The following is a 26,595-nucleotide window of genomic DNA, read 5'->3' as shown; positions in this document are numbered from 1 at the left end:
CTCAGAGGGTGGTGAGGCCCTGGCACAGGCTGCCCGGAGAAGCTGTGGCTGCCCCATGCCTGGAGGTGCTCAAGGCCAGGCTGGATGGGGCTTTGGGCAGCCTGACCTAGTGGGAGGTGTCCTAAGAAATCAAATGTGTGCCCTGTGTTTAAAACATGGTTAACATTGTTGTTTTTTTCCCCAAATAAAATCATATACATTTACCTTTATACGTGCTAATGAGACATGCAGAATCTAAGCACTAATTCGCATGAAATCCTACAGAGATAGCCCAAAACAGGAACTGCATTCAGAGAATTCCTGTCTACACACTGCCAAAGTGACCCTTTCTGCTAGGAGAGCACATAGCTCCACAAAAAATGCGTATTTTCATGCTTGCATGCTAACATGAAGCCACTAGATCCAACCAGAAGTTACAGAACAGGAAAACAACATCAGGCAGATCACACCAAAAGCTGCATTTCCCAGAGTAGGAAAACAGTACTGGTAAGTTACCACATTTCAGGCTGCCTCCCACGGGCACCCAATTTCCCTCCAATCGATCCTTATTTTTAACAAACAAATTATACCAGGTAGTTGAGTTCGTGTGGTTTACTTCTGGGGGAAAAACATGCTGGCATGCGTGTTTCCCCTTGTATATGTATTTAAGGCTTCTGTTGCTATTTAGGGAAGACCAAGGGATAACCAACTTTCTGCGAGAAACGTGATCCCACTTTTGCAACTCGGCTGCAGCTACTGGAGCTACCACAGTTCACCAAACACGGCTGATTTGAGCATATTACCAAGGTCACCTAAATTCTCCACGAAACACTTTCTCATCATGTCCTCTCTACGTATTTCTTTTATCCCTTTCTTGGCCTTCTTGCTGTGCTGGGGCTGTCAGAAAGTTAGGTGCTTTCCACATCAAACAACCAAGTACCAGGGAAGAATTCCACTTCCAGTCGTTTTCTGAGACCTGCCTTATCTGCGGCCTCTCCTGCGCCCAGCGCTCTTTCATGGTTCAGGAAATTCCTCGGCGCCTGCCAAAGCCTGCCATTCTCCAACACGGCCGAGCGCCAGATGAATTCTTCACTCATGGGGCAAGCCTGAAAAATCCTGCGACCGAGGTCTCCTTTCTTTTTGTTCTCCCAAATCTCATTATCTGGACCATTGTATACTCTAATGATTAACCTTATTTTAAACAAACGAAACCTAACCGAAATCCCCCCCCAAAATCCCACGCCATTAATAGCCGAGTACTAGATTAATTAGGGTACAGAAAATTGCCTTGCCTTGCCGAAGCTCCGTCAGCCACGAGGAAGTTTTGCCCCAGTGAGGGCTGCTCCGCAGCACGGCAGGGTTGCCAGGCAGCTTTGTCTTTCAGCACTTGTTATGCCCTGGCTGCCACGCTCAGCAACCTACCCTTGTGCCAGAGCCAGCTCCTGTCCCAGGGCAGCGACTTCTCTCTGTGCTGCAGCAAACGGAGCCGGCGGTGGGCCCCAGGCTGCCACCCACGAGATGCTGCCTGCGGTCTGCAGAGGGTCCCAAGCACGGCGCGCTCGCTGTCGGTGCGGTTTTACCCCTGGGTGCTGGTTTCCAAAACACTGACCTTCACAGGACATTGAGCAGGTGGAGAACTGTTACCAAATGAGTCGATCCATTTAAGCTCATCCCGAAAGGCAAGCTGTCTTCCTGAAGGAAGTGAAGACCTGCTCAGCTACTTCTTGCTCAGGGAGAAAAATTTGGCCCAGCTCATAGTAGGGCCATTGAGAGGACAGATTAGTCCTACAGTGGCTATTATCACTTTCTTCAGTACTTTTTCTTCCCCTTCTTTTCCATCTTTCAGGGGGTCTCCTCCCTCCCCCATCTCTTTTTCAGATTTGCAGACCTTGGCACTGCGGGTCCTGCCAGCCCCATTCAGCGGCTCCGTGTGCATTCACTGCGAGGCATTCTTGGCTCATCTCTCCCTGACATCCATGTCAGCGGCCAGGCAGCCAAGGGACGGCTCCTCGCAAGCACTTTCCCTTTTCCTTTTTTCACCAGCGTAGATTTGGGCTCCCCCCGTTCAGCAGCTCAGCCTCCTCTTCCCCACCCGGGACGAGTGTGCTCAGGCCGGGTCCCCGAGCCCCAGGCTCCTCAGCCCGCTGAATAACGCGGCGGCAGGGCCCTCGGTGAGTCACAGTGACTAATTTCCTACCGTCCCTCCATGCTGGACAAAGCCAATTGTCCGCCTGCGGTCCTGCCCGCTCGTCACAGCCTCTCAGCCTTTCCAGCGCCTTGCTGCATTGTTCGAGGTCTTCCTCTCCCTTCGGCCACCCCCGGCCCCTGATTGCACCAGTGTTCCTCTTCCCACCGGCCGGTGACTTCCCATTTAGTAAGAAGGCAAAGCAAAGATAAGAGGTAGGAAAATCCTGTCATGGCTCGGATACAATTAAAGACCGCTTTAGGTTTTCTAAGCCTGCCTGGTAACTTTGGTCACCCACATCCTACAGGCACCAATGCGAGCACATTTGCACGAGGTGCTCGCCATCCGCATCCTGTGGGGAACACGCCAGGAGCCCAAGACGCTGCAAATCCACCCCAAAGGCAGCACAGCACACAAAACAGCCAGGTAACCCCACTGCCAAAGCAGAGACAATTCTCCAAGCGATGTCAGGGAGAGCTGCCAAAGGCAATGTAAAAAACCTGCTACATATTAGTTCCAATCCTACAGACATAATACCAGGGAGGAGCATTATTGGTTGTTACGTGTTTAAACCCATTTAAACCCCACCACTTTGGGATACAGATGAAAAGCAGACTGAATGCTGACACGTTAGAGGAGGAACTTTTAAAATCAGTCAATTTTAAAATAGTAGATTGCAAGGAAGGTGAAATTGGATTTAAATATAGGAAAGCAAGCGTTTCCACACAGCTCATGCTCAAACCACAACAGCAGCTATAATTACAACCACAAAAATGATACTTTACCTTGCCATATCAGTGTTTGAAAGTGCTGAAAGGTGCTGACAAAGTAACAATTGTGTCCATATTTAAACACAAAACTTAAGAAAAGAACACATAAATGTTTCTGCAGAAAAGAAGGGTAAGATCTGAAGCCAGCAAAATAACAAAACCTCTGGAGATTACTGATCAGACCAAAAATTAATTTAAAAAAAAATCAGTGCACTCTGGAAGAAGATCAAATTCACAATTACGTAGAGGGCTGATTTTACTGTCTTTCCTTAGCAGCTCAGACCACATACAGAAGATATAAATGCATAAAAGGCATCTTGAAGTCCTTACTATTCCAAGCTAGTCCTGGTTTTTCCTCCGAGTGTTTGCTGTATCTCCAGGCTACAAAAGAGAACCAATTCACTCATCTCCATCCTCTTCCTCTGAATAGATTAAAACCAATGTATGATGCAAACCTCCGTAACACATTCGCTTGTATAACTGTATTTCACAAAAAATATTTTTTTATGGATGGTATAAAGATCACTTTTGGGTGGAGAAACTAGAAGCTGCTGCCTTTAGCAAGCAATGTGTTATACTGAGGACCTTCTGCATGATGATGGCAATTCCTTATACTGAATTGCACAACTCAAAGACAAAGCTGTCAGCAAGCTTCCTTTCTAAGGGCTGAAGACTTCAGCAAATTACAAAACTGTACGCTGTTCTCAGAAAGCAAGTTGCTTTTTACCAAGCTTTTTGATAATAGGAGTTTCACTAAATTATAAAATTTCTTTTTCTAATACTGCTGATCTCTACTAACCCATTTACCTTCAAGGCTCTTCTCTCCAGCTTATAGGGGTGCTACTTTTTAGTCATTGCAACGTGGATGAGGGATACGTTACTGTGAAATACCTTTACAGTACAATACAGCCCTAAATCAATCACGCAGGAACTTCTGCCCTGCCTATCCCAACAGCTGTGGCTATAACACGTCCTTTTTGTCTGCAATGGGACTGTCAGCTCAACACCCACATTCATCATTTGCCACAAAAGGCTTCACAAGAATACTCTCCACCTCTTCCCAGGTTTCCTGGAAAACTAATTCTTGGCGGCGGAAGGCAGCAGCCTCATTTCAGACCTGCTTCTGCATTTGCAGATCCCCCAGCTGACACTTCCATCAGCAACCTTTATATCATAAACTGCACAGATCCACGGAGACACTTTTTTTCCAAGCCTCTTCTCTCACAGAGACAAATATTGTGGAACTGCAGAGCACTTTAAGAGTACATCTGATAGGTAATGAGGGGACAAATTTAATTTCCTCTCTCCTTTTTATTTTTCAAGCTTTTTAAAACACAAGCATTTGTAGGCGTAGGACTCTAGTGAGACAGATAACCCTGGTTGTTTGGAAAGATAGCTGGTAGTTTAAAACCCAGCCAGCTCAGAGAAAAATATTAAAGAAGAAATGATGCCACCTCTGTCGGAGGAAGCCCTACAAGCCCACCTGCGTGCTGGCTTCTGCCTTAGCCACTCGCTCCCCCCAGCACCGAGGGCTATAAGGCCACGACTGCTTGTCCACTGACTGCCACTGCGACACGTGCTGCAGACACACCTCCTGGGAGATGGCACCAAGCACACGAATCGCCGCCGCGTGCACCAGGCAGGGCAGCACGACAGGAAAACAGGACTCCTTTAAAAAAAACGTGATGAGGAAAAAAACCTCTCTGCAACCTGCTGCATGTGGCCAGCCCGCCAGCACCACAAGGCGAAGGCTGGCTGTGCGGGCTGGCCTCTCGCCCGGCTCCTGCACGCACACGGGCACGCCTGGCCGAGCGAGGCTGGCCTCGCAGCGAAGAAAAGGAGAAGAGGAAGGAGCTGCGGGCTGCGGGCGCTCGCTGCATGGCGCTGAGCACAGCCCGGGAGCTGCTCCCACAGGGCTGGGGCTGGAGCTGCTGCCACAGCCAGCGCAACCCCAGCGCTCCCAACAAGGGCCCTCAGTCTCGGGTGTCAACAGGTGTTGCGCTCTCATCCAAAATATTTATTTAGTCGGATGCTGACTATTATGCCCAGGCCAAGCCGGTCCCATAAAGCAGGGCCAAGATGGGACTGGGTTCAGCGAGCTGCCTGAGAGCTCTTTTAGGAGCACAAACATCACTTCAGAGCGTGAGCCGGGGAAGAACGGCACAGTTGGAGCCTCTTGACTAATTCTCCTGTTTACACTCGAATAAGAGCGCACTGTGGGACCTCGCTCTCCCCTTGCCAAGCTGAGCATTTCCCTCGCACGCAGCCAACCCCTACAGACGGGACCCTGCGGCTGCCCCACGGCGGCTTTCGGCCACAGGGGCACCGAGGACAGGCGGCTGCAGGCGGAGCAGAGGCAGCACGGGGCTGCTCCCAGCCTCGCCGTGGGGCTGCCCCGGCCCCCTCGGTCCGACCCCGGCCCCCCGCACCCCCCGCGCCCCCCGCCTTGCCTTCAGCTGCGACTTGGAGACCTTCCCGCTGCGGTCGAGGTCGAGCGCGGTGAAGGCGTGCCAGATGGACTTGAGCAGCTCCTCCTTGAGGCCCACCATGGCCGGCCCGCCGCCCGCCGCCTGCCGCCGCCGCTCCCGCTCTGCCTTCGCCTCGGCCTCGGCCCCGGCCGCCGCCGGGCCCGCCCCGGCCGCCTCAGGCACCTCCCGCCCCGGCGCGGCGGCGGCCGCCGGGGGACGGCGCCGGGGCGGGGCCGGCGCTGAGGGAGCCGAGCAGCGGGGTCCCGGTGCGAAGGGGACGGCGCCACCAAAAACGCCACTGCTTGGGGCAAGCCCCGCTGTGGGGGCAGCGCGGGGCCCCTCCAGCTGCGGGCAAGGCCGAGCTCCGTGCCCGAGGGGCGGCACGGGCAGATACGGGCTGGGGAAACGTTACCCCGGGTTTGCCACTTTAGGTATTGCAGGATCTTCTCGGGAAAAAAAAAACAACCCCAAACGTGTTCACAGGCAATAGAAATGATGTCCCCATGAGAACCTCCTCAGGCACCTCGAGGCACACACCGCTATAGCACAGGGACACCACAGGGGAGCTGCCTGCAGGCACCTGCTGCAAGCCCCAGGGACACCCCCAGGGACACCCCCAGGGACACCCCCGGGGACACCCCCAGCCCCAGCAGGGCCTGAGGCCAGGCACCAGTGCAGTTGCAGCACAGGCCCAAGTGTCATGGATCACTATTCCATGATCTACACTGCTCACCTGGTTGGGATCGCGAGAGATGACCAGATAGTGAATTAATACCAAAGACTGATTGGACTAAATTTCTTAGCAAATCGGATGTGCTAGGATTATAGCTGTTAGTATTACCAGAAACATCTGTCATCTTGAAATACATGAACATTTCTCCAATTGAAGTGACCACAACCCCACGTGAGGAAGAAGGAGGCAGCTTTTGTATATACAGGTCAAGCTATTTTATTTGATAACTGAACAACCACAAGGTTGTCAATAAATACAGATCATCCCTATTGAAGTGCGTTAAAACACAGGTAGGTTCTGTGAAATGTCACAACTATCTTAATTGTTTTTCCTCATACTGATAATTATTAGCTTGAGCGTTGACCTCATGCTTTAGATTTGGACTTTTGTCCAAGTTACACATGAACTTCCTCATGCAGGGACTTTTTGCACAAAGTTCAGTGATTTTTTAGCACGTTATTTTTATAAAATGATCAAAAAATAAAATGCCTCACAAAAAGTAATTGTCAAGAAAAAAAATACATGCTTTTCTTCCAGACTTTTTCCTGGCTTCTGTTATTCTTAATTTAAGTGACATGGTTATATCCAATGCCAGAAGAGGATTTGTTTTCCACTGAAGATACAAATAGTCCCATTCAGATGAATAGAGTAGTAAACCCATGCTTAAATATTTTATTAAAATTAGTAGTCTCCATAAGCCTCACCTGCTTCATTTTCTGGTAGGTTATCAAAAAGATACAAGTTGTGTGTAAAACGAATATCTTTTTTTATATAGACACACACATATAGCTTTTTTTTTTTTTTTATAGGATTGAACCAATTGATCAAAAACATTTAAACTGAAGTTCCTAGTCAAACAAACCTGTTGAACAAAATCTTTGTGGTTTTTTTTAAGCCTAAAGAAACACTTAAATTACAACGGCTAGCTGCATCCACATCCAAAGTGTAACCCTGGGCTATTTTAAGCAACAATCCCATTAAAACTGACTAGTTGGGTCTGTGCGTGTCAAAACATTCTGCATTTAAAACCTTTAAAGATAAGATTGACATATAATCTGTAGAATGCTAACAGTGATCACAATTATGAAGCCCTTACTAGCACTACATAAACTCTAATTAATTTGCATTACATATGGCAAAAAAGTAAGTTCTGAAACTTAACACACTTCTGCTTTTCTTGGAAAAAGTCTGAGATCTCAGCAACTTTATTTTAAAATCTATGCTGCTTCTAATCTTGTTTGCTCACCGTGGTTAAAAGCATGACCGAAGGGTGTTGGGGAGACCAGGGAGGGAAAACTGGCTCATAGTGTCAGAGTGACTCATACTTTCAGGAAGGAGCTTTAGTTAGACCTAGCTAAGGGCCAGCCTTAAGAGGTAGGTCACTTCTCTGTTCCTCCTCCCTTCAGATTTACTCCTTGTTAGCTAAGTAGCAAGCATTTGTTAGGGAGCTCCTAGCCAGAAGAAAGATTACGTAGTTAAATTGTCACTAATTTTGTTTTATGCCACTGAGTCATTTAAAATTGCTATCAAGGAAAGAATTCAGACACATTAAGCAACTCACAGTTTCTGCTCACTGTTAGCTCAGAGAAAATCTTCCTGACTAGGAGTCATTTTCACTCTCAGCACAGCTAAATTGAAGCAAACAGAAATTGAAGGCCATTAATACAACTTTGTAGCCGCCTTTGAAGAAAACCATTTCTAGTACCTGTCATTTCTCAGCAATGTTTCAACAGAAAATGAAGTGAATTCCAGTGTTAAATGACCAATATATTACTGTTTCTGAACAGACAGTCCCACCCTAAAACATTACAGAAGCACTGGGGAACAGGGTGAAAAGCATTAAGTTTATTTGACGTTATACTGTAACCTGGTTCTCAAGTCCTTTGATGAATTTGTTTCTTCTATTATTTTAAAATCTGTTTCGTATCTGGCCTTACTCACACACCTCAGACGTTCATTGAAACTGTAGAAAAAAAAAAAAAAAACATGAATATTATTTTAGGTGAACTAGGCAGCAGCATTAGATATTGAATTAGGATGTTAACTCAGTCTCTCCAACAAAAAAGCTGATCTGACATTCACTTCTAAGATTTCTAGAACAATCAAGATTCCAGCAAAGTACTCGTACTTTAATATAGTTGTAAGCTATTTATACACATGCACACAACATGCTTTTTTATTCAAAATTGACTGAAGAAACATAAAGAGGGGTTAAACAGCATTAAGTTACCTTTCAGTTCCTCCTTGGTAACACACTTACTCTACGTTTGTAGTTGATAAAGTATTTCTCACCAAGTCATAGAACACACCATGGAACAGAATACCACAGCTACCTTACTTGAAGAAAGGAAGAGGAAATTAAATCCCAGGTGTGTACTCCAAAGTAAGCATCTGATATGTTTTGGAAGGGGAACTGGGAAGAGAAGTGGTCAACAGAAAAGCCTTGTAAGCAAGGTTGACAGGTAAAAACCTGTCAATCAACATTAACTCAATGTCTACAAGACCAAAGTGAGATTAAAATCCCATTTGCTAAGGCAGGGAACAAATATACGAGGTGATTCTGCCCTAAACATCCTGACACCTAAGTAGCTAAGAGTGAAGAGAATCTGGGAATCTGGAGAGGGCCCAGCAGGCTGGAAGCTGGCAAACGTTGTGCCAATCTTCAAGAAGGGTAAGAAAGAAGACCCTAGCAATTACAGGCCTGTCAGTCTCACATCAGTGCCTGGTAAAATTATGGAGATGATTCTTGAAGTTACTGAAGTGCACCTGGGGGACAATGCAGTCATTGGTCCCAGCCAACGTGGGTTCATGAGGGGTGGGTCCTGCCTAACAAATTTGATTTCCTCTTATGATTAGATCACCCATCTAGTTGACCAAGGGAAACAAGCTGATGTGATCTTTTTGGACTTCAGCAAGGCTTTTGACACGGTTTCCCATAGGATCCTACTGGACAAAATGTCCAGCATACAGCCAAACAAAAACATCATCCGATGGGTGAGCAATTGGCTGACAGGCAGGGCTCAAAGGGTTGTGGTAAATGGGGCCACATCTGGCTGGCTGGCAGATGGTCACCAGTGGGGTCCCTCAAGGCTCCATTTCAGGGCCAGTCCTCTTCAATGTCTTTATAAACGATTTGGATGTAGGACTAGAAGGTGTTCTGAGCAAATTTGCCGACAACACCAAACTTGGAGGAGTTGTGGACTCAGATGAGGGTGGAAAGGCCTCGTGGAGAGACCTGGACAGATTGGAGAGCTGGACGATCACCAACCGCATGAAGTTTAACACGAGCAAGTGCCGGGTCCTGCACCTGGAACGGGGCAACCCTGGCTATATGTACAGACTGGGCAATGAGACACTGGAGAGCAGCCCCACAGAGAGGGATCTGGGGGTTGTGGTTGACAGCAAGTTGAATATGAGCCAGCAGTGTGCCCTGGCAGCCAGGAGGGCCAACCGTGTCCTGCGGTGCATCAAGCACAGCATCGCCAGTTGGTCGAGGGAGGTGATTGTCCCGCTCTGCTCTGGGCGGCCTCATCTCAAGGTGAGGTCTGGGCACCACAGTACAAGAAGGACATGAAACTGTTGGAGAGTGTCCAGAGGAGAGTGACCAAGACGGTGAAGGGCCTAGAGGGGAAGACGTATGAGGAGCGGCTGAGGGCACTGGGCCTGTTCAGGCTGGAGAAGAAGAGGCTGAGGGGGGACCTCATTGTGGTCTGCAGCTTCCTCACAAGGGGGAGTGGAGAGGCAGGTGACCTGTTCTCTGTAAACACCAGTGATATGACCCAAAGGAATGGTGTTAAGCTGAGGTAGGGGAAGTTTAGGCTGGACATCAGTAAGAGGTTCTTCACCGAGAGGGTGGTTGCACACTGGGACAGGCTTCCCAGGGACGTAGTCACAGCACTGAGCCTGTCTGAATTTAAGAAGCGACTGGACTGTGCCCTTAGGCACATGGTCTAAACTGTGCGGAGCCAGGAATTGGACTTGATGATCCTTATGGGTCCCTTCCAACTTGGGATAGTCTATGATTCCAGGAGACAATGAGAAACTAGAGAGATAGAAAGATCACCTAACCGAGACCGCTAAAGTCTCGTAATAGGTCTCACTCCATCACTGTCCTGGACACCACCTTCCCTAAAACACCTGAATTGGTGGCACATTTTACTGTCTGTAAATCAAAAAATGAACAAATGTTCTCCGTCAGAATAAGACTTAACATGCAGAATTTTCTCCTGTGCATAAATGGCAATTCAGTAACTACAGAATTTATGACCATTTGCTCACCTATCTGGCAGCAGTCTTAGGGATACACAGAAAATCAGATCTGAATTAAGCCAGTGACTCTGCTTTACCTCAAATCAAACAAATCAATTTAGATCAGCAAGATTACTCAGAAGTAATGCCAAATACTGATGCTGCACATTAGAAAGGGAGTCAAATGATTGGTGAAAGGAAAATCCTCAAAACAGATTCCTCAGATCTTTCAACAGATCTTAAATAATTCTTGAACTTGTACAAGCTTAGGTTTCCAAGCAACGTTAAACAGTAATAAATTGCTTCCTGTTTAGTTAGGCACAGTAATATTGTCTCCTTGAGGCACCTCCCTTTTCCCTATTCCAATTCTATTATACTCAAGATAGGATCTTCATCCAAATCCAACTGTTTAAACAGAAGCAGGACCTTAATTTCCTGTGTGCTGCCCTGCCCAGTCACTGCTTCTTCCTGATTTTTCTCTGCAGTGTTTCTTCAGATGAGAACCTATGTCAGCTCAGCAGCCTCCAACTGGGGGAGCTAAAAGCTCTCAATTGCTTTCCACAGTTCACTGAGAGAAGGTAAGGTTCATGCAGGTGTCCTGGTTTCAGTTAGGACAGAGTTAATTTTCCTCCTAGTAGCTGGTAGGGTGCTACGTTTTGGATTAGGATGAGAAGAGTGCTGATAACATGCTGATGTTTTAATTGTTGCAGAGCAGTGCTTACACCAAGCCAAGGACGTTTCAGCTTCTCGCTCTGTCCTGCCAGCGGGCAGGCTGGGGGTGCAGCAGGAACTGGAAGGGGACAGACCCAGGACAGTTGACCAATACTGACCAAAGGGGTATTCCATCCCATCTGGGGTCATGCTGAACAACAGATAAGGGTGGCTGGCTGGGGTGGGGGGGCCGGCCGCTCAGGGTTAGGCTGGGCATCAGTCAGCGGGTGGCAAGCAACTGCATTGTGCATCACTTTCTTGTACACATTAGTAGTAGTAGTATCATCTTTTTCTTTTTTCCTGTCCTAATGAACTGTCTCTATCTCAACCCCCAGGCTTAATTTTCCTGATTCTCTCCCTGTTCCCAGTGGGGAAGAGGGGAAGGTGAACGAACAGCTGTGTGGTGCTTAGCTGCCGGCCAGGTTAAACCACAACAGCAGGGAATAACCACACTTAATTCTTGCTGGCCATTGCGTTAGAACCAAGCTCTCAAGAACAGCTACAGCAGTGATACTGGCAGGCAGCACAAGTGCTGAGAATTATTAAGCAGGCATACTTGTTAAAAGTCACATGTACGACGAGATCATGATATTGCCTTTTCCAAGGCTACAGAGCTGCTGGGAGTAGAGATGAAAAAAGGAAGCTTACCTTAGGAAGCTCACCTAAGCTACTGTTGGTAAGAATGCTCAATTTCTATTGCAGAACAAGATAATGATTTCTAAAAATCTGAATGAAGTGCTATACTAGTACACAAACAAAATTTTTTGGTAGACAAAAAATTTAATTCAGTTGACAATTTTGTCTAGCAGTTGTTGCTGGGACTATTAAAGACACGGTACCCTACCAAAAGCATGACGTGTGTGTTGGTTTTTTGTTTTTTTTTTTATATATATATGTCCAGTTCAACAGGAAAATAGGGTAACTAAGTACACTTTTGTTCACAAGATTTTTAGGTGTTACAGTATAAAGTAACTCAATCTGTCAAACTGGAATCACATTTTCAAATATACAAATAGTGCCATCTCCATTTCTAAGTGAAGATGAAGCTTGTTTATGGCTTCATATAAAAGCCAAATAGTCATCAAGTTTTTGGGATTCTTTATCTTCCTGATATCCAGCCCAAATAAAACAAAATTTTATTAGATCTGTGGTAATCAACAGTTTGTACCCAAGAGCTTTTGGGGCTGAGGTAGGGGAAAAAAAATACAATTAAGAAAATATCATTGAGTTTACAGGAAACCAAGAAGCTGCAACAACAACAAAAACAGAAAAGTTACACATATTGGTAACTTAAAAGAGAGAGACTAAGCTGACCCCATAGTAATTCTAGCCAGTTTACCCTGTGTGAATTCAGGACAAAAAAAAAAGTTTGATCTTGAACCCATGAAATTACATCAACAATTTCTATTTATATTAGTTTTCCACATTTCCTTTAGTTCAGTGAAAGAAGGTAAGGTTTGTGCAGGGAACAGTTAGGAGCAGGAAATGCAAACTTCTCTTTAAAAACATACTCTTCTTCCATCTGTTGGCATTAATGGACTAGTAGCATTCCTGACTAGAACTCCAGTTTTCTGGAAAAATATTCTCTATGTAAATTTTGTTTCAATATGATAGGTTGGTAATGGCATAAACAGAATCCTATCTGATATCAGAATACCATATTTGACTTCAAATATTTAACAACTAGCACAACAAGGGGTTGGAACTATATGATCCTTGATGTCCCTTGCAACCCAAGGTGTTCTGTGATTCAAAGAAGAATGTTTTTGAAGAAGCAGTATTTAAGTGACGTATCACATCTTTACAGGAAACTAATTCTCTAAGAACTTTAGTTCACTAAACCACCCACTCTTTGGGCATGAGATGTGAGAAGTCCAAGCAAGACCAGACAGGTAGCGTTACCCAGTAATATATCATTAAAAGATGAATTACAGGCTCTGAATTCAGATTCAGGCAGACAACGAAGCAGACAGATGTCTTGAGAAAGTAGGGATATAAACTACCTGTTTTACAGTTACTTTTAGGTTCTTCCTATGTAGTTCTTCGAGAAGTCAAGTACCCTGAATCAAAGTAGTCAAGGTACTATGCTATCTGTTTTGGAAAATGGAACTATAAACGCAGTGAAACATTAAATGTAGCTATTTTGAATAACATCTACCACTAACCACCAATATTTTCTTCTTAAATAGAGATAAAGCTCTTGAAGTGCTGAAGCTCCTCTTGTTACACCATGCTTGTTAAAATTTCTCCAACTGACATCCAACTTCCCACGTATTACAAGAGGCTAGTAGTTTCTTCTTCTACCTAAGAAGATGGCTTGCATACCTACATACAAATTTTGCTCAAGCATTTTTTCAGTAAATGCATAAGCTACCAAAATTACTTTATTTTTATTTAAGAAAAAAAAATCTTTCAGGGGCAATAAAATAGAGACACCGCTACTCATTCAGCAAGCATTTGAACCACAAATGACTGGATGCTAGGAGTATTCAGAGGAACCATTCACACACACACACACTACAAATCTCAAGCTCTTCCCACAGGCCATTCTTGGGACCACGATTCTCAGTCTCCCCGGTGGCCTGATTCAGGAAGGTTGTTCCTATTAAAATGAGATAAACTTCACCATTCTTGTTGCTCCTGCAAACTACTAAAAAAACCCTGAAGCTTCCTTTTTAAACATCCTCCTTGGTACATAGAGGAAAGTTAAAACATCTAAAGCCACTTCAGTTGCATGTTTTAGACAGGGCATCCCTTACACTGCAGTTACAAAACTAGCAACCAGCAAAATAACCTACATGGCTACTGGGTACAACTTGTTCGTACAGCAAAACCTCACCTAATGTTACAAGCCTGCAGAAACAAGTGAAGTAAAAGCATATAACTATCATAGGTAGGTCCAATTTATTTACACTATGGGGGAGGGCTTGAGTCTGTTGATCCCCCACTAACTGATTTTCATTACTGCTTAGGAGCTCACTCCAAGACTGCTCAATGTAGACAAACCCTGAACTGCTGCAACAAAACCATGCAACAGATTTTTAACTTCTCTTACAAGTAAGTCTACTGTACCAAGTCAAACCTTAAAGGAATTACAGTAAGTTTTTACTGATGTGAACTGCTTATTCAGAGAAGCACATTACCTAACACAATCATCTGACTTTCACTATCATATACATAGCACTGAGACTTCTTACTAATAAAAATACTTCATGATTTTAATGAGCAAACTGCAAAGTTTAGAATTTGGTGTCCACTCAATTCACATACATTATCTCTGCAAAGCCACCTGAAATTCTTGGATAGAGCAGCATAAAAGCTTCCCAGATAGGCTAACCTATTTATTAAGCCTTTAGTACTTTTACTGCATCTCTCTTTACATGAGATTTTAATACAGTAATACATATACATGAATATTTTACATCCGTGCTACAGAAAACTCATTGTTATTGCCTTCTATAAACTATTCAGTCCCTCCACCTCCCTTCTCTCCCCATTCTCAACAACGCATGAGTATTCATTCCTCCTTACCTCGGACCCAGCAGGTCTTTCTTAGCCGTTTCATCTAGTATTCCATCTTCACAGTCACGTCTCAATTCAAATCGTCCACAGGTTTCAGCTTTCCAACTGGCAGACCGTTCCTGAAGCTGCAGAGACAGACCGCAGTCGATATACACTAGCACACACAGACCACGGTGCTTTTGTCCCTACATAACTACCAGTGAGTCCCATTCTCCTGACAGGGAACCACAAGCACTAGGCAGGAACAGGAAGCAAATCTAATCAGGAGTTGCCGTGGTATATTCCTGAGTCAACGTTTTATTTCCACAAATACCAAGTTTAAATAAGCATTAGACACTATTAAACACAACTTTCAACTTTAATATTCAAATTCAACACTAGTAAAAACAAATAGAGCACAAATGGGAAACATTGTTTAAAAACTAAAATTAATGAAGAGATAAGCCAGTAATTAGAACAGTTCTATTTTCAGCAACATCTGCCAGCCAACATCAGTATAAGTTTTGACAGATACATCTGATTCATACTGGAACTTAAAATTGAACAGTTAAACTTTGTCTGTTGGCATCTCAGACTGCAGTTTTAGTATAGTATACTATATAAGCACAAACTTATGTACATAAACAATGAAGAACAACCTGAACACTTACACTAAACAATTATTTACAAGTACTCCAACATAAAAAAAAAATATACAAGAGCCTCAAGAATGAAAAACTGAAGAGAATACCAACATTTAGAGAACCTTATTAGAAAGGATTACAGAACATCAACAGCCAAGACATTAACAATTGCACTACACTAATACAGAGTCCAAATATTAAATTGGTGCATTATTTCACAATGCACTAGCTTCAAGAGAGAAATGCTGCCTTCACTAAAATGCAGCTTAGATTTGTTTCACGTAATTGTTTTAACAAGAAGCCTATTAACACAATAATGATTGTTTTAATGCTACAGTTTACAGCGAGGACAAAACACTAAAATAGCAGCAGTTCCACACGGCACTTAATTCCACAGGTTTCTAAGCTGTGGTTTATGCAATGCCTACAAAGTGCTCCCAGTTGAATATACAAATAAAATTCACAAAAGGTTACCTGACATCAGGTACATTGAGTGTAGGTGGCCTTAAAGCCTGTCTTTCAAAATTTATTCCCCTCTGCTCCAAACTCAGTAACACAGCAATTCCCCTTCCCTCCCTCTTAAAGATCATCAGGGGCAGTACTTCTCATTACAATGCTGTAACACTAAAAAGCAGCACACCACTATAGTGGTTAACCCTGGGACGATGTAACATCTAACAGTGTAACTGAAAGGTTTATGGACTAACATCCAGGATCCTCTATGGACAGATAGTGACCGAGTCCATTGTCTCCAACGGTTACTACAGCTAGTCAGCCATATCGTTGAAATTAAAAACCCAGAAGCAGTTCCTGTAAAACTAGTGACACTGATCTAAGACAGGACAAGAAACCAGGAATTGAATGCTTCCTTCAACTCCTTAAGGCTTCAGTCCAGCAGAGATGCTATAGCCATCCTCAGCAGTCCTTTTGGACTTCATAGTTCAGTATATAGTAAGACTAACTGAGCGGTTCATTTTCTTTCCAATGAGTCGAGATGGTCTATTTTGTGTTGTAGATCTAGTTGTCATTCTGTCAGTGAACAGTGCTCGTTCCTCGGCTGCGGCCTTCGCCATCTGTGCCTTCTTCAGCTCTCTGCGAGATATTGGAAGTCACACACGCAATAATCAGTAGGGACTACAGGCGTGTCACAGCAAGTGACATTTTCAGAGGCATTACAACAATTCCAAACTTAAAGAGTTGCCATCAATTCAGGCCACATTAAGACAAACAGATGCAAATGATACTTAAACCCACAGGACAAAACACCAACGTTCCTTACTTCCCTAGATGTCCTTTCTTTTGAAAAGGGAAGGACATGACAAATTCACATATATGGGTTTCAAAATTTGACCAAGATTTTTATAAGCAGCTCAGCAGCTTTGGTCTGAAAATCTTTAGCTTGCTATTGTTTAGATTTGCAACAGGCAAAATATTTGCTATCACTGGAAGTGTAGCTGCAACACAGAACACTAGGCTTTCTAACCTTATGTTTTTCCCATTGCAATTCAGTTTGTCACAACGATAACTGAGGTGGAAAAAATGATTGTGTTTTATGATTGAAAGAAGCAAGGATACCTACAGTATTGATCACTGACCTGGAATCAAAATAATTTATTCCATTCTATCTTATGTATCAGTTACAAGATTATAGGATGTTGTTTACTTCCTAGTACAAGTCCTATGATCAACAAGTGAAGAGCCAATTACAGAAGCTCCCTCAAATGAAGCATTCAGCCACAACTGAAACTCCCGTGGAAGACTCAGGCAAGCAGACACACTCTTAAATGGAACATAACTAGCAATAGACAACGCAGGAAGCATCCTTTTCCTCTTGCGTACCACATCAAAAACCTATCACCACATAAATCTTGTTTGCCTGAGAAAAATTTGAGCCTATTACTGCAAGGCTGTAACACTAAAGGCGGCGAAGGCCATTGTCCCTAATTCCCTAATTCTGCCAAGCGTACTGTTTCAGAGAATTACCAGTCTGAGGACTAAATTAAACGAAACTCAAGATAAGAAACTATGAAATAGTCTGACTAAAGAGCAAATTCTTCCATTCTTCCCTAAAAGTAATCCTACCTGAACTATTTTATGGAACGCTATCCCCCCGGAAAGTTACTGTCGGCAAGTGTTCTTTTCAAATCATTCTTAGCTTTACTTTACAGTTATTTTTGTGAGGATGAAACTGCAGGCAGGTTTTGCCTTCACAAAGCATTAACTTAGCCAACTTCAAAAGAAAAAAAAAACACCACTCCTTAATACAAGCAAGTTACCTTGAGAAACCCACCCTCAAATAACTGCACAACTCATCAAATTACTCTTTTCACAGTTGATCATAAAAGCATATAAAGAATCATTAGAAGCTAAGTTATATTTAAGGATCCCAAGGAATTACTTACTTCTGCAAGAGTGAGTTTTTGAATTTTTCAGCATTCAGTTCTATCCTCAGCTGCTCTGCACTCTTTTTTGCAGCAGAGAGCAGTACTGAATGCTTGACTAGTGCCACAGCTGAAGGTCTTTTCTCTGGATCAGGATTAATCATAACCTTGGAAAAAATAAAATAAAGTCATTCTAGTTAAGGCCAATAATACAGTAAATTACACTAATCAGAGAGTCACTGGAACAAGATTTCTTACTTTTAATAGATCTAGTAATTCTTGAGAAAGCACTTGTGGTATTCTCGGTAGTTTTCCTTGTCGAATTTCATGCCATTGGTCCCCATTAGTTGGAAGCGGTTCAGCCCCAGCAGCACAGACAACAGTCAGAGCAAGAGCAAAAATATCTGCTTTTGGCAAATGAGTGTAGTTCTTTAAAAATAAAGAAAAAATAAATTTACTATAGATACTACCCAGTATAAAAACAAACCTCAGCTAGATTATTCAACACCAAACACATCCATACTATTACATTCCAAGTAGCATTTGGGTAGATAGCATTTAGGAAGTTTGTTTCAGCAAGGAAGTGGCAGACAACAAATCAATGCTCTACTGAAAACAGCACACAGACCTAACACAAGTATTTTCTACATGTAGGATAGCTACCTCTTGTAGGACTTCATTTGCAAGAAAACGGCTATCGCCTTCCTCCACTTGTGGACTAGATACTCGAGTTACATGACCAAGGTCACCTGCAAAAAACAAAGCGTTATTTCTCAGAAGACATAAAACGATGCCACTCTTAAGCCCAAGTGTGCTGCCTTGTACCTATTTTAAATATGACTCTATCAGATGACCACTCATCATCATCTCCTTCTTCTGAAGTCGTACTTGGGACTGATGTCCTGGATATGAAGATGTTACCTGTAAAAGAGCAGAACTGTTAACAAACACATTTGAGTCCAATTTTTACTTCATCTGCTTTCATCAGTTTGTTTTAGCCACACAGAAATTTCAGTTGCATACCCAGTTCCTAGAAGAAGAAATTACGATGCGCGCACACACACACACACACTCACTCTGTGTCCCTCTGCAGGAAGTGGAGGCAAGCGTTGTGCAAGAAAGAGTTAACAAAAAGGACCCAAGATAAATTCATCAACAGTTACAATTTTGCCAGCCAATTTTATAACTGACATCTTTGTACTGCTACTTAAGACTTCAGTAAAGAATTTACAGTTAAAAAGGTGTGGTCAACTGCTCATTTCTCTACAGATTAAATTAACTGAGGAACCTGCCAATAGAGTAAACCAGTTTACACACTTACTAGGTTTAATATCCATGTGTACCAGGGACATCGAATGAATGTACTTTAAGCCTCGAGCCACCTGAAGTAGTAGGTCCTTCAGCTCTGGCTCAGTAAAATAACGCATATTCCTGTAATTTTCACTTATGGCATCTGCTAAACTGCCACCTAAAACAACATAAAAAAATATATATTCATTTATTTACAAACAAACAGTTGAGAAAATAATGACAACTTACTTCCAAAAGTAAATACAACTGACTTCTAAAATCAGCAGTGAATCTATCACCACAAATTTGCTGATGATACACAGGGATTGCTGTATCCCCTCTCTTTATAGCAGTGTAATATATTAAAATTATTTTTCTTCTGTGAGGTCTACTGCAGTTGCCATGTAAATTAACAGGATACCAAAACGCAAAGGAAAAGGACTCTAGTCCTGTTCCAGATCTCTGGCAGGGTATCAGCCACAGCAATTGACCCCTTTTCATGGGGAACTTTTTTCTCTGTATTCCAGCTTGAGCTATTATACAGAAGAATTAACTACTTTGCTGCTCACAAATGCCTCAGTGTAGTTCCAATATTTTTAAACACTGAAGACCTGTCTGCAATTTTGTAAATTACTGTTTATCCAGTATGCCCTTTGCAACAGAAAGCAGCATATAGACCCACTTCGGATGATAATAATATGAGCTATGCATGAGGATGTAAATTCCTACTTAGCACTAGGGATGTGTAGAGATACCTGTGTATATTTTATTAAAAAAATAAATAAATAAATAAATTTTTAAAGCAAGTTCAGAACAATCAATCTTTACTTACCATTGCAATATTCATTCTGTATGAGCATATGATCATCTTCTGCCCATGCAGAGTAGTATCTTACTACATGTGAATGCTGCCCCAGAACTGCATGTGCATATACCTCTCTTAAAGCATTTTGCCTGTTACAGTCACACACAAAAAAAAAAAAAAAAAACAGTACACAGGAATATTATGAAGTGAAATTAGTTCAATTTCAGCTTTACATAAACACTTATTAAAAAAAATCACGCCACTCTTCCAGCACAGGTCTCTAGTTAAAAACTTCACATTCAGTTCTGCAGAACCTTATGTTGGAATTGTATTTACGTCCGAACAGCTAAAGCCATTTATATTGTATTAAAAGACCAAGCAACATGAAACATTAAAATACAGGCTTTGTTGCAGATGATTCTTGAGGCAACTGCCACTCGCATTACTTACTTTCCAACCACTGTCAGCAGCAAGCTTTCAGAAGCATCATTGAAGTTTTAGGAAAAAAAATAGCCATAAGCTATGATCACAGAATTTCTAGGTTGGAAGAGACCTCAAGATCATCGAGTCCAACCTCTGACCTAACACTAACAGTCCCCACTAAACCATATCCCTAAGCTCTACATCTAAATGTCTTTTAAAGACTTCCAGGGATGGTGACTCCACCACTTCCCTGGGCAGCCTGTTCCAGTGTCTAACAACCCTTTCAGTAAAGAAGTTCTTCCTAACATCCAGCCTAAAACTCCCCTGGTGCAACTTTAGCCCATTCCCCCTCGTCCTGTCACCAGGCACGTGGGAGAACAGACCAACCCCCACCTTGTTACAGCCTCCTTTAAGGTATCTGTAAAGAGCAATAAGGTCGCCCCTGAGCCTCCTCTTCTCTAGGCTGAACAAGCCCAGCTCCCTCAGCCGCTCCTCGTAGGACTTGTTCTCCAGGCCCCTCACCAGCTTTGTTGCCCTTCTCTGGACTCACTCGAGCACCTCCATGTCCTTCTTGTAGCGAGGGGCCCAAAACTGAACACAGTACTCGAGGTGCGGCCTCACCAGAGCCGAGTACAGGGGAAATGATGATGACTAAATGTCTGGGCCATTAAAATAACTGAACTCTATATTCTTAACTTCTGTTGTATAACATTGGTATGCAATTTTAAGCATCACAGACCAGCGAAGCTTTATATTACTATTAGAATATTGTGGAAAAAAAAGAGCCAGGAATATCAGGCTCAATCAAAAAACACCTGACAATCCGCATGTAACTTAAACTTGACAGCAATGCGGACTTGGTTGGGAGTATTGTTTTTCTTTCACATCTCAAAGGATCACTGCTGCAGTTTCATATAGTACCTCCTACCATTAATGCAAGGAAGCGTTTCTTTTAACTTTCTGGGTGAGTACAATCTGTTTCCACTCTGAATTTTTGGGACAAATCTCTGTTGGAGTCAAGTAAACTTTCCTCCCAAAGTTTGAGCAGTATTCAAAAAAGAAATGTGAAGTGACTTCAACACTGTATCCTACTGTTTTACATTTAACTGAAGTATATTTATGATTTTATCATTAATGCCTTCTCTAGATACTGATACAAAGCAACATTGAAGGAAAAAGCACCAGAAAGCATGTTTTAAGAGCAGGAAATACTCACTCGTCCACCGAGCCAGCTAAGGGTTTCTTAGATCGCTTTATAGCGTAAATACAGCCATCAAGTCTCTTTACACATTTAAACACAGAGCCAAATTCACCAGATCCAATCTTCTCCAACTCATGAAATTCGGTGGCATACCGTGACTTCATATTACTTTCTGTTATTGTGATCCTCTGTAAAGATCAGAAAGAAAAATACTTACACGTGCAAATACATGAACTGCCAAACTTCCTATCAAGTTCTAAAGATTAATTACCTTAGCAGGTCTGATAGTTTCATCTTCAAGCTCTCCATCGCTTGCTTCCATGTCTTCTCCACAAGAGCTGAAATTCACATTAGGTATTTTTACAGAATTAATACGGGTTAAGAAACTTAAAATTGAAGTTTGGGAGTTGATTTTTTTTAATTCAATTCTCCCATACTACCCAAGTTTAGTCTAATTAAACACTAGTATTTATAAGCACAAGCTCATAGTCATAAAATCATAAAAAACTCGTACTAACAAAAACCTTCATACAAAGCAGATACTCCAAGAGCTCTGTCTTGCATCACTAACAGGTTTGGAAAGAAAAATATTTTCACAGAAGCAATTCTAAACGGAACTTTTGCAGCTAAAATAGTTTTCAGGGTAAGCATTACAAAGAAAGATATAAATTACTCACTCGTTCCAGTGCGTTCTCTTTCTCCTCCGACACTGTCCTTCAGAGTTGTGAAGGAACATGGAATCGGGAGTGAAGGGATTAATGTTCACATGAGGTGTTTGTCTGATATCAGAATCTCGCTTCTCCGACTTCCCAACATTCATAAATAGAGAGCCCCCTCGAAGTTTGACTGAGCTGGAACCTAGTCCTTGTGCTTTGGAGAGCAAACTCTGTATTTAAAATAATAGTCACATCATGTTTGAAAATCATTATTGGAGTGCTGTCTATTCAAAGCAAGCATGAGTTGTTTAAACAATGCCTGCATTTCCATCAAAAAAATCCCAGACACTAACTGTTTTTGTGTAAAGCCTCATAAAGAAAAACATTAACTGTTGGAATAATTTTGAAAAGATAGGAATGATGACGAGAGAAGCATTCTGTCTTTAATCAAGTCATCACCCAGCCTTCCCCACAGACAGTTCTATGTTCATGAAACAGAGATGAAATTCATGGACCACGCTACGTTGTATGTATTGCCATGATTTTCATATAAAAGACATAAAAGTTAGACTAAATATAGAAAGTATCTTTGGTGATCACGAACTTAAGATAGAAAGCTTAAAAAGAGCACTATATCAAAGATTTGATACTGCTGTAGAAGCCTCAGTGGATCTACAACACTTGCTCAAGACCTGACAGCACTGTTCAGTGACATCAGTCTCACTGAACCACCACAGGAGGACAGACTGAAACACCAATGCTGGAACAATATCACACATGAAACCGTTGCACTTCCAGCACAATATTCAGAGCAGATATTTTGGGCAGTAATCCATCAGGCATTTTCTGGGCATGTGATCAGATCTCTCCCAGTTACGCAGAGAACCTGAGCCTCCCACACCCTCATGAGGATGCTAACCAGTGACCTCTTGGATCACAAGCATTACCTCATCCTAGTAGCATCTTATCACATAAAGAACTGACAGATCTCGAGTCTAAAGCAGCATATATAATATGAATATTATAATAGTATTATAATACTATAGGTATTAGAATAAGGTTTGTACTTTGGGAATCCAACTGTACTCTCCAACCCTAGACTAGATTAAGTCTCAGAGGAGTCTCACCACATTTCAGTATTTCCAGTGGTTAACTTAACCAACAGTTTTTCCAGACCTGGGCACTTAACTCAATAATTCCACTGAAACACGGTGTTAAGATGTTACTTTTAAGCGTCACAAGGCTCTGGCATCTCTCAAGCGTTTGCTCCTGACTTCAGATCGTCTTCCATTTTCCTATTTCTAAACAGAGTAACTAAGCTACCTTTGAAACCTCATTTGGGACAGAAACTGAGAAGAATAACAAACACCGGAGCTGGGGGGGGAATTGAGGTTGCCCTCCTCATGCTTATTTGTTTTCTGTGGGTAGTCTACAGACCCCTGGGAGATCACCCACAGGGATCGTCACTAGGCTACTCCTAAAGGGTTATGTGGAAAGTAATAAAGAACGCAGGACTACTATCGCTGGATTTAAACGCGCTACGTTTATATATTTCGGTGAGTATCGAGACCAGAAACGGTAGTGCTTTCCAGCCGCCCGTCGCTGGCAGGCTGAGGCGCTGCCTATCGCCTCACGCTCCCAGCGCCGGCGGTTTAACGGCAGCTCGGCCTGCCCAGCCTCCCAGCCTCGGCGCAGTGCCTCTGGCACATGGAGCTCAAACCAGGCGCAGCTCCCGGCCGGCAGACGCGACCCAGCGAGCCCAAGGCTTCGCTCTTCGGCAACCCAACGGCACCAAGGCGCCCGGCGAGCCCCCCAGCCCCCCCCAGCCCGGCAGCGGCAGCCCCCGGGGCTCCTCCTCGCGGAGGGGGCGCCTCCCAGCCGCCCCCCCCCGGCCCAACGGCCCCCGCCAACCGCTCCCGGCCGGCGCCGCCCCCCCCCCCCCCGGTAACGGCCGCCTCACCTTGGGGGTGTGCGGCGTGTCGAAGAGGCGCAGCTTGCGGAACGTCTTGTGGGGCGGCGTGCCGGGGTACTCGGGCAGCGGCGAGCCGGGCTCCCCGCCCCGCCGCCGGCAGCCGCCCGCCGCCAGGTGCGGGGGGGAGCGGCCCCCGGAGCGCCGGCCCTTGTGGGGGGGCGGCGGCGAGGGCGAGCCGGCCATGAAGTAGGCGCCGGGCGACTTGACGGGCGAGGAGCCGAAGCCTTCCTCCTCCCACGAGTCCCCCTCGTCCGGCAGCGGCGCCGCCGCGGGCTCCATCTCCTCCTCCTCCTCCTCCTCCAGCAGGGGCGGGCCGCCCCGCGCCGGGGTGCGAGCCACCGAGAGCGGCGAGTCCGCCTCCTGGAAGGCCGAGTCCTCGCCGGTGCTGTTGCCGCTGCTGCCGCCCTCCTCCTCCTCGTCCTCCTCCTCCTCCTCGCAGTCGCTGTGGCCGCCGAGGAACAGCAGCTTCTGCCGGATCGGGGCTGCCGCCCGCCGCACCGACACCCGCCGCGGCGGCGCCGCCTGCTGCACGCTGAGGAAGCTCATGGCCGCCGCCGGCCCCGCTCCGTCCCGCCCCGCTCCGCTCCGCGGCCCCGGGCGCGGTGGCTCCGGGCTGGGCTGGGCTGGGCTCGCCCCGCGCTTTCGGACTCCGCGGCTTTCCCGCGACCGTTAGTCACGTGGCGCGCCCGCCAGCCAATGGCGCCCGCCCCCGCGGTTTGAAAACACGGAGGGCGGGGGCGCCGCCACGCACGCTGGCGTCACGGGGCGCTTTGGCGCGAACGCGGAGAGGCGAGGGGAGGGGCGGGGCCGGGCGCGAGCCGCCCCGGGGCGGTTGGGGCGGGGCGGAGGGGGCGGGGCGGGGCTCGCCCCCCCGGAGCGGCCCCACGGACACGTCCGCCCTGCGCCGCCCGCCGCCATCTTGGGCGCCCGTGCGCTGCGGGGGGCCCCGCTTCGCAGCCAACTTTTTGCGCTCCAGAAGTGTTTTGCGCGCCCTGGGGCGGTAACAGCGCCTTTTAGGCGAGTGAAAGACACTTTTTTTTTTTTTTTTAACGTTTTAATCCACTTCAGATAAAGTGATTCACCTGATTTAAACACACCCAGAAACAGGAACCTCAGACACAGCAGCCCAAGACGTCACTAATAATTTCCACAAGACCTTTTTAAAAAGGACCAAAAAGTCCCAGCGCAGCAAACGTGACTTGCAGCAGGCGCCATTAATCAGACAAGCAACCCCCCGACAGATGCCACAACTTCATCTCCTGCTTCCTTCTGTCTTGTACTACCTCAATTACATGCAACCCAATAAAACCGCCAGCCTCTCTCCTGTACCACATCACCTTAAACCAAATTGCTGGAGTAACAATGGTCCTGACAAATGTTGATGTTTAGAGCAACCCACAGCAAGGCAGGTGTGCATCTCTGCGGAGTTCCTGTCAGCCTCCCCAGGCTCTCATGCCCTAAATATAGGGGCAGCCCCACAGGTTCATTTCCCTGAGAGGTCAGAGGTCCTGTGAGATGCTCTGACCCTGCAGAACAGCACAGCCCTGGTGGTGCCCCCTGCCAGCCTCACCACCAAAAGTGGTCTGCTACCAAGGGCACATCTCTACAAAGAGCACACCCTGAGTCTGAAACCTGGTAAGACAACGCGTTAAAACACACAGTCAATAAAGCAAAAAGTTTGTACTTAACCATGTTTTTGTCATTTGTTTTTTCCTTTTCAATGGGCTGGTCTCCAGGAGCTGAGGCCTCAGGGCACACCTGAAGCGCTTGTTCTGCCCCCACTCAGCGGCGCAGGATGTTCTGGTGCTTCACAGCACGGACAACAGCAGGGCTTGAGGGCTCCTCTCTGCAGCCTGTTGAAACAGGACACCTGTCTCTCACTCATGTAATTATTTTTAGACAGATTTTCTATTGAGACCTAAACCAAAAATACGGGGATACTTTCTTCTCCTCACACCGAGTTCACACAACTGCCACTGTCCCAGTCCCCGTGGTTCTGGGATGCAGGAAATACCACAAGGGATGACAGTATCCCAGGTGAGGGCCAAGAGAGTTTGTTACTCCCCTTTTTGTAGTGGTTCCCTCTTTTTTAATCTCTCATGCCTCAAAATACCTGTTTCTTTGTGGAGAGCTGCTGCACAGCTCTGAGCAGGGCAACACGACTGTCACCAATGGCTCTCACTGGTATGCATGTGCCACTAGTGCTGTATGAACGTGTCTTAAATTAATTGGGCTAAACATTTCCAGCCATTGACAGAACTCGGTACCCTCACACACCCCCACTTTGTGCACAATGAGATGGTTTTGCTTAGAGCTCCATTGCCTCAAGGTGTATAGGCCACCAACTTCTTTTCTTGTAATGCATACAGAGCAACATTTCCACCTAAATATCACATCCCTATATATTCCTACACTTTTGATGACCAGAAAGCTTTTTGTTTTCAAGACAAGCAGTGACATACAACAAGAACACAACTTCTGAGATTATGGAGATCTCGTGGAATTGCTGAAAACTGAAGTAAGCCAATGTAACCTATGCAAGCAGGACTGGACATCTTTTACAGAGAGATGGTTACACCAAGTCAAGTGCTATACAAATGCTTGCCTTGCAAGAATTTAGAATCACAG

At 44.9% G+C, this 26,595-nt stretch overlaps 2 protein-coding genes across 11 annotated transcripts in view; both read right to left on the bottom strand.

The window, feature by feature from the left end:
- Positions 1-5,598, bottom strand: part of SWAP70 (switching B cell complex subunit SWAP70) — a 36,337-nt gene extending 30,739 nt beyond the window's left edge. Inside the window, exon 1 of one of the 5 annotated variants that reach the window (XM_072039401.1) lies at positions 5,385-5,598. In XM_072039401.1, coding sequence (XP_071895502.1) covers positions 5,385-5,483 — 99 coding nt within the window. In that variant the 5' untranslated portion in view covers positions 5,484-5,598. Of the gene's footprint in view, positions 1-1,271; positions 2,628-4,417; positions 5,227-5,384 lie in introns of those variants that run through there. The other 4 variants (XM_027461617.3, XM_072039400.1, XM_038179382.2 and 1 more) reach the window with 4 other exon arrangements.
- Positions 5,599-7,960: 2,362 nt separating this feature from the next.
- WEE1 (WEE1 G2 checkpoint kinase) lies at positions 7,961-24,746 on the bottom strand. Of its 6 annotated transcripts, none has more exons than XM_072039404.1 (13): positions 23,956-24,745; positions 22,017-22,225; positions 21,611-21,677; positions 21,355-21,527; positions 19,743-19,864; positions 18,942-19,088; positions 18,446-18,541; positions 18,284-18,369; positions 17,879-18,049; positions 17,642-17,787; positions 16,202-16,331; positions 14,626-14,741; positions 7,961-8,098 (listed from the first exon to the last, which is right to left on the bottom strand). In XM_072039404.1, the coding sequence occupies exons 1-13, from the start codon at positions 24,511-24,513 to the stop codon at positions 7,981-7,983; spliced, it is 2,139 nt and encodes a 712-aa protein (XP_071895505.1). In that variant the 5' UTR covers positions 24,514-24,745; the 3' UTR covers positions 7,961-7,980. The 6 variants fall into 6 exon arrangements, 5 of the variants coding, with proteins under 5 accessions (XP_071895505.1, XP_071895508.1, XP_071895507.1 ...); XM_072039407.1 differs by lacking the exon at positions 23,956-24,745 and adding an exon at positions 23,185-23,207; XM_072039406.1 differs by lacking the exon at positions 23,956-24,745 and adding an exon at positions 23,172-23,195.
- Positions 24,747-26,595: the final 1,849 nt, after the last annotated feature.

The sequence above is a fragment of the Anas platyrhynchos genome, chromosome 5, assembly GCF_047663525.1.
Source record: "Anas platyrhynchos isolate ZD024472 breed Pekin duck chromosome 5, IASCAAS_PekinDuck_T2T, whole genome shotgun sequence".
NCBI lineage: Eukaryota > Metazoa > Chordata > Aves > Anseriformes > Anatidae > Anas > Anas platyrhynchos.
Note: the sequence above shows the minus strand (reverse complement) of the source record. Positions and strands in the feature narration are given on the sequence as shown.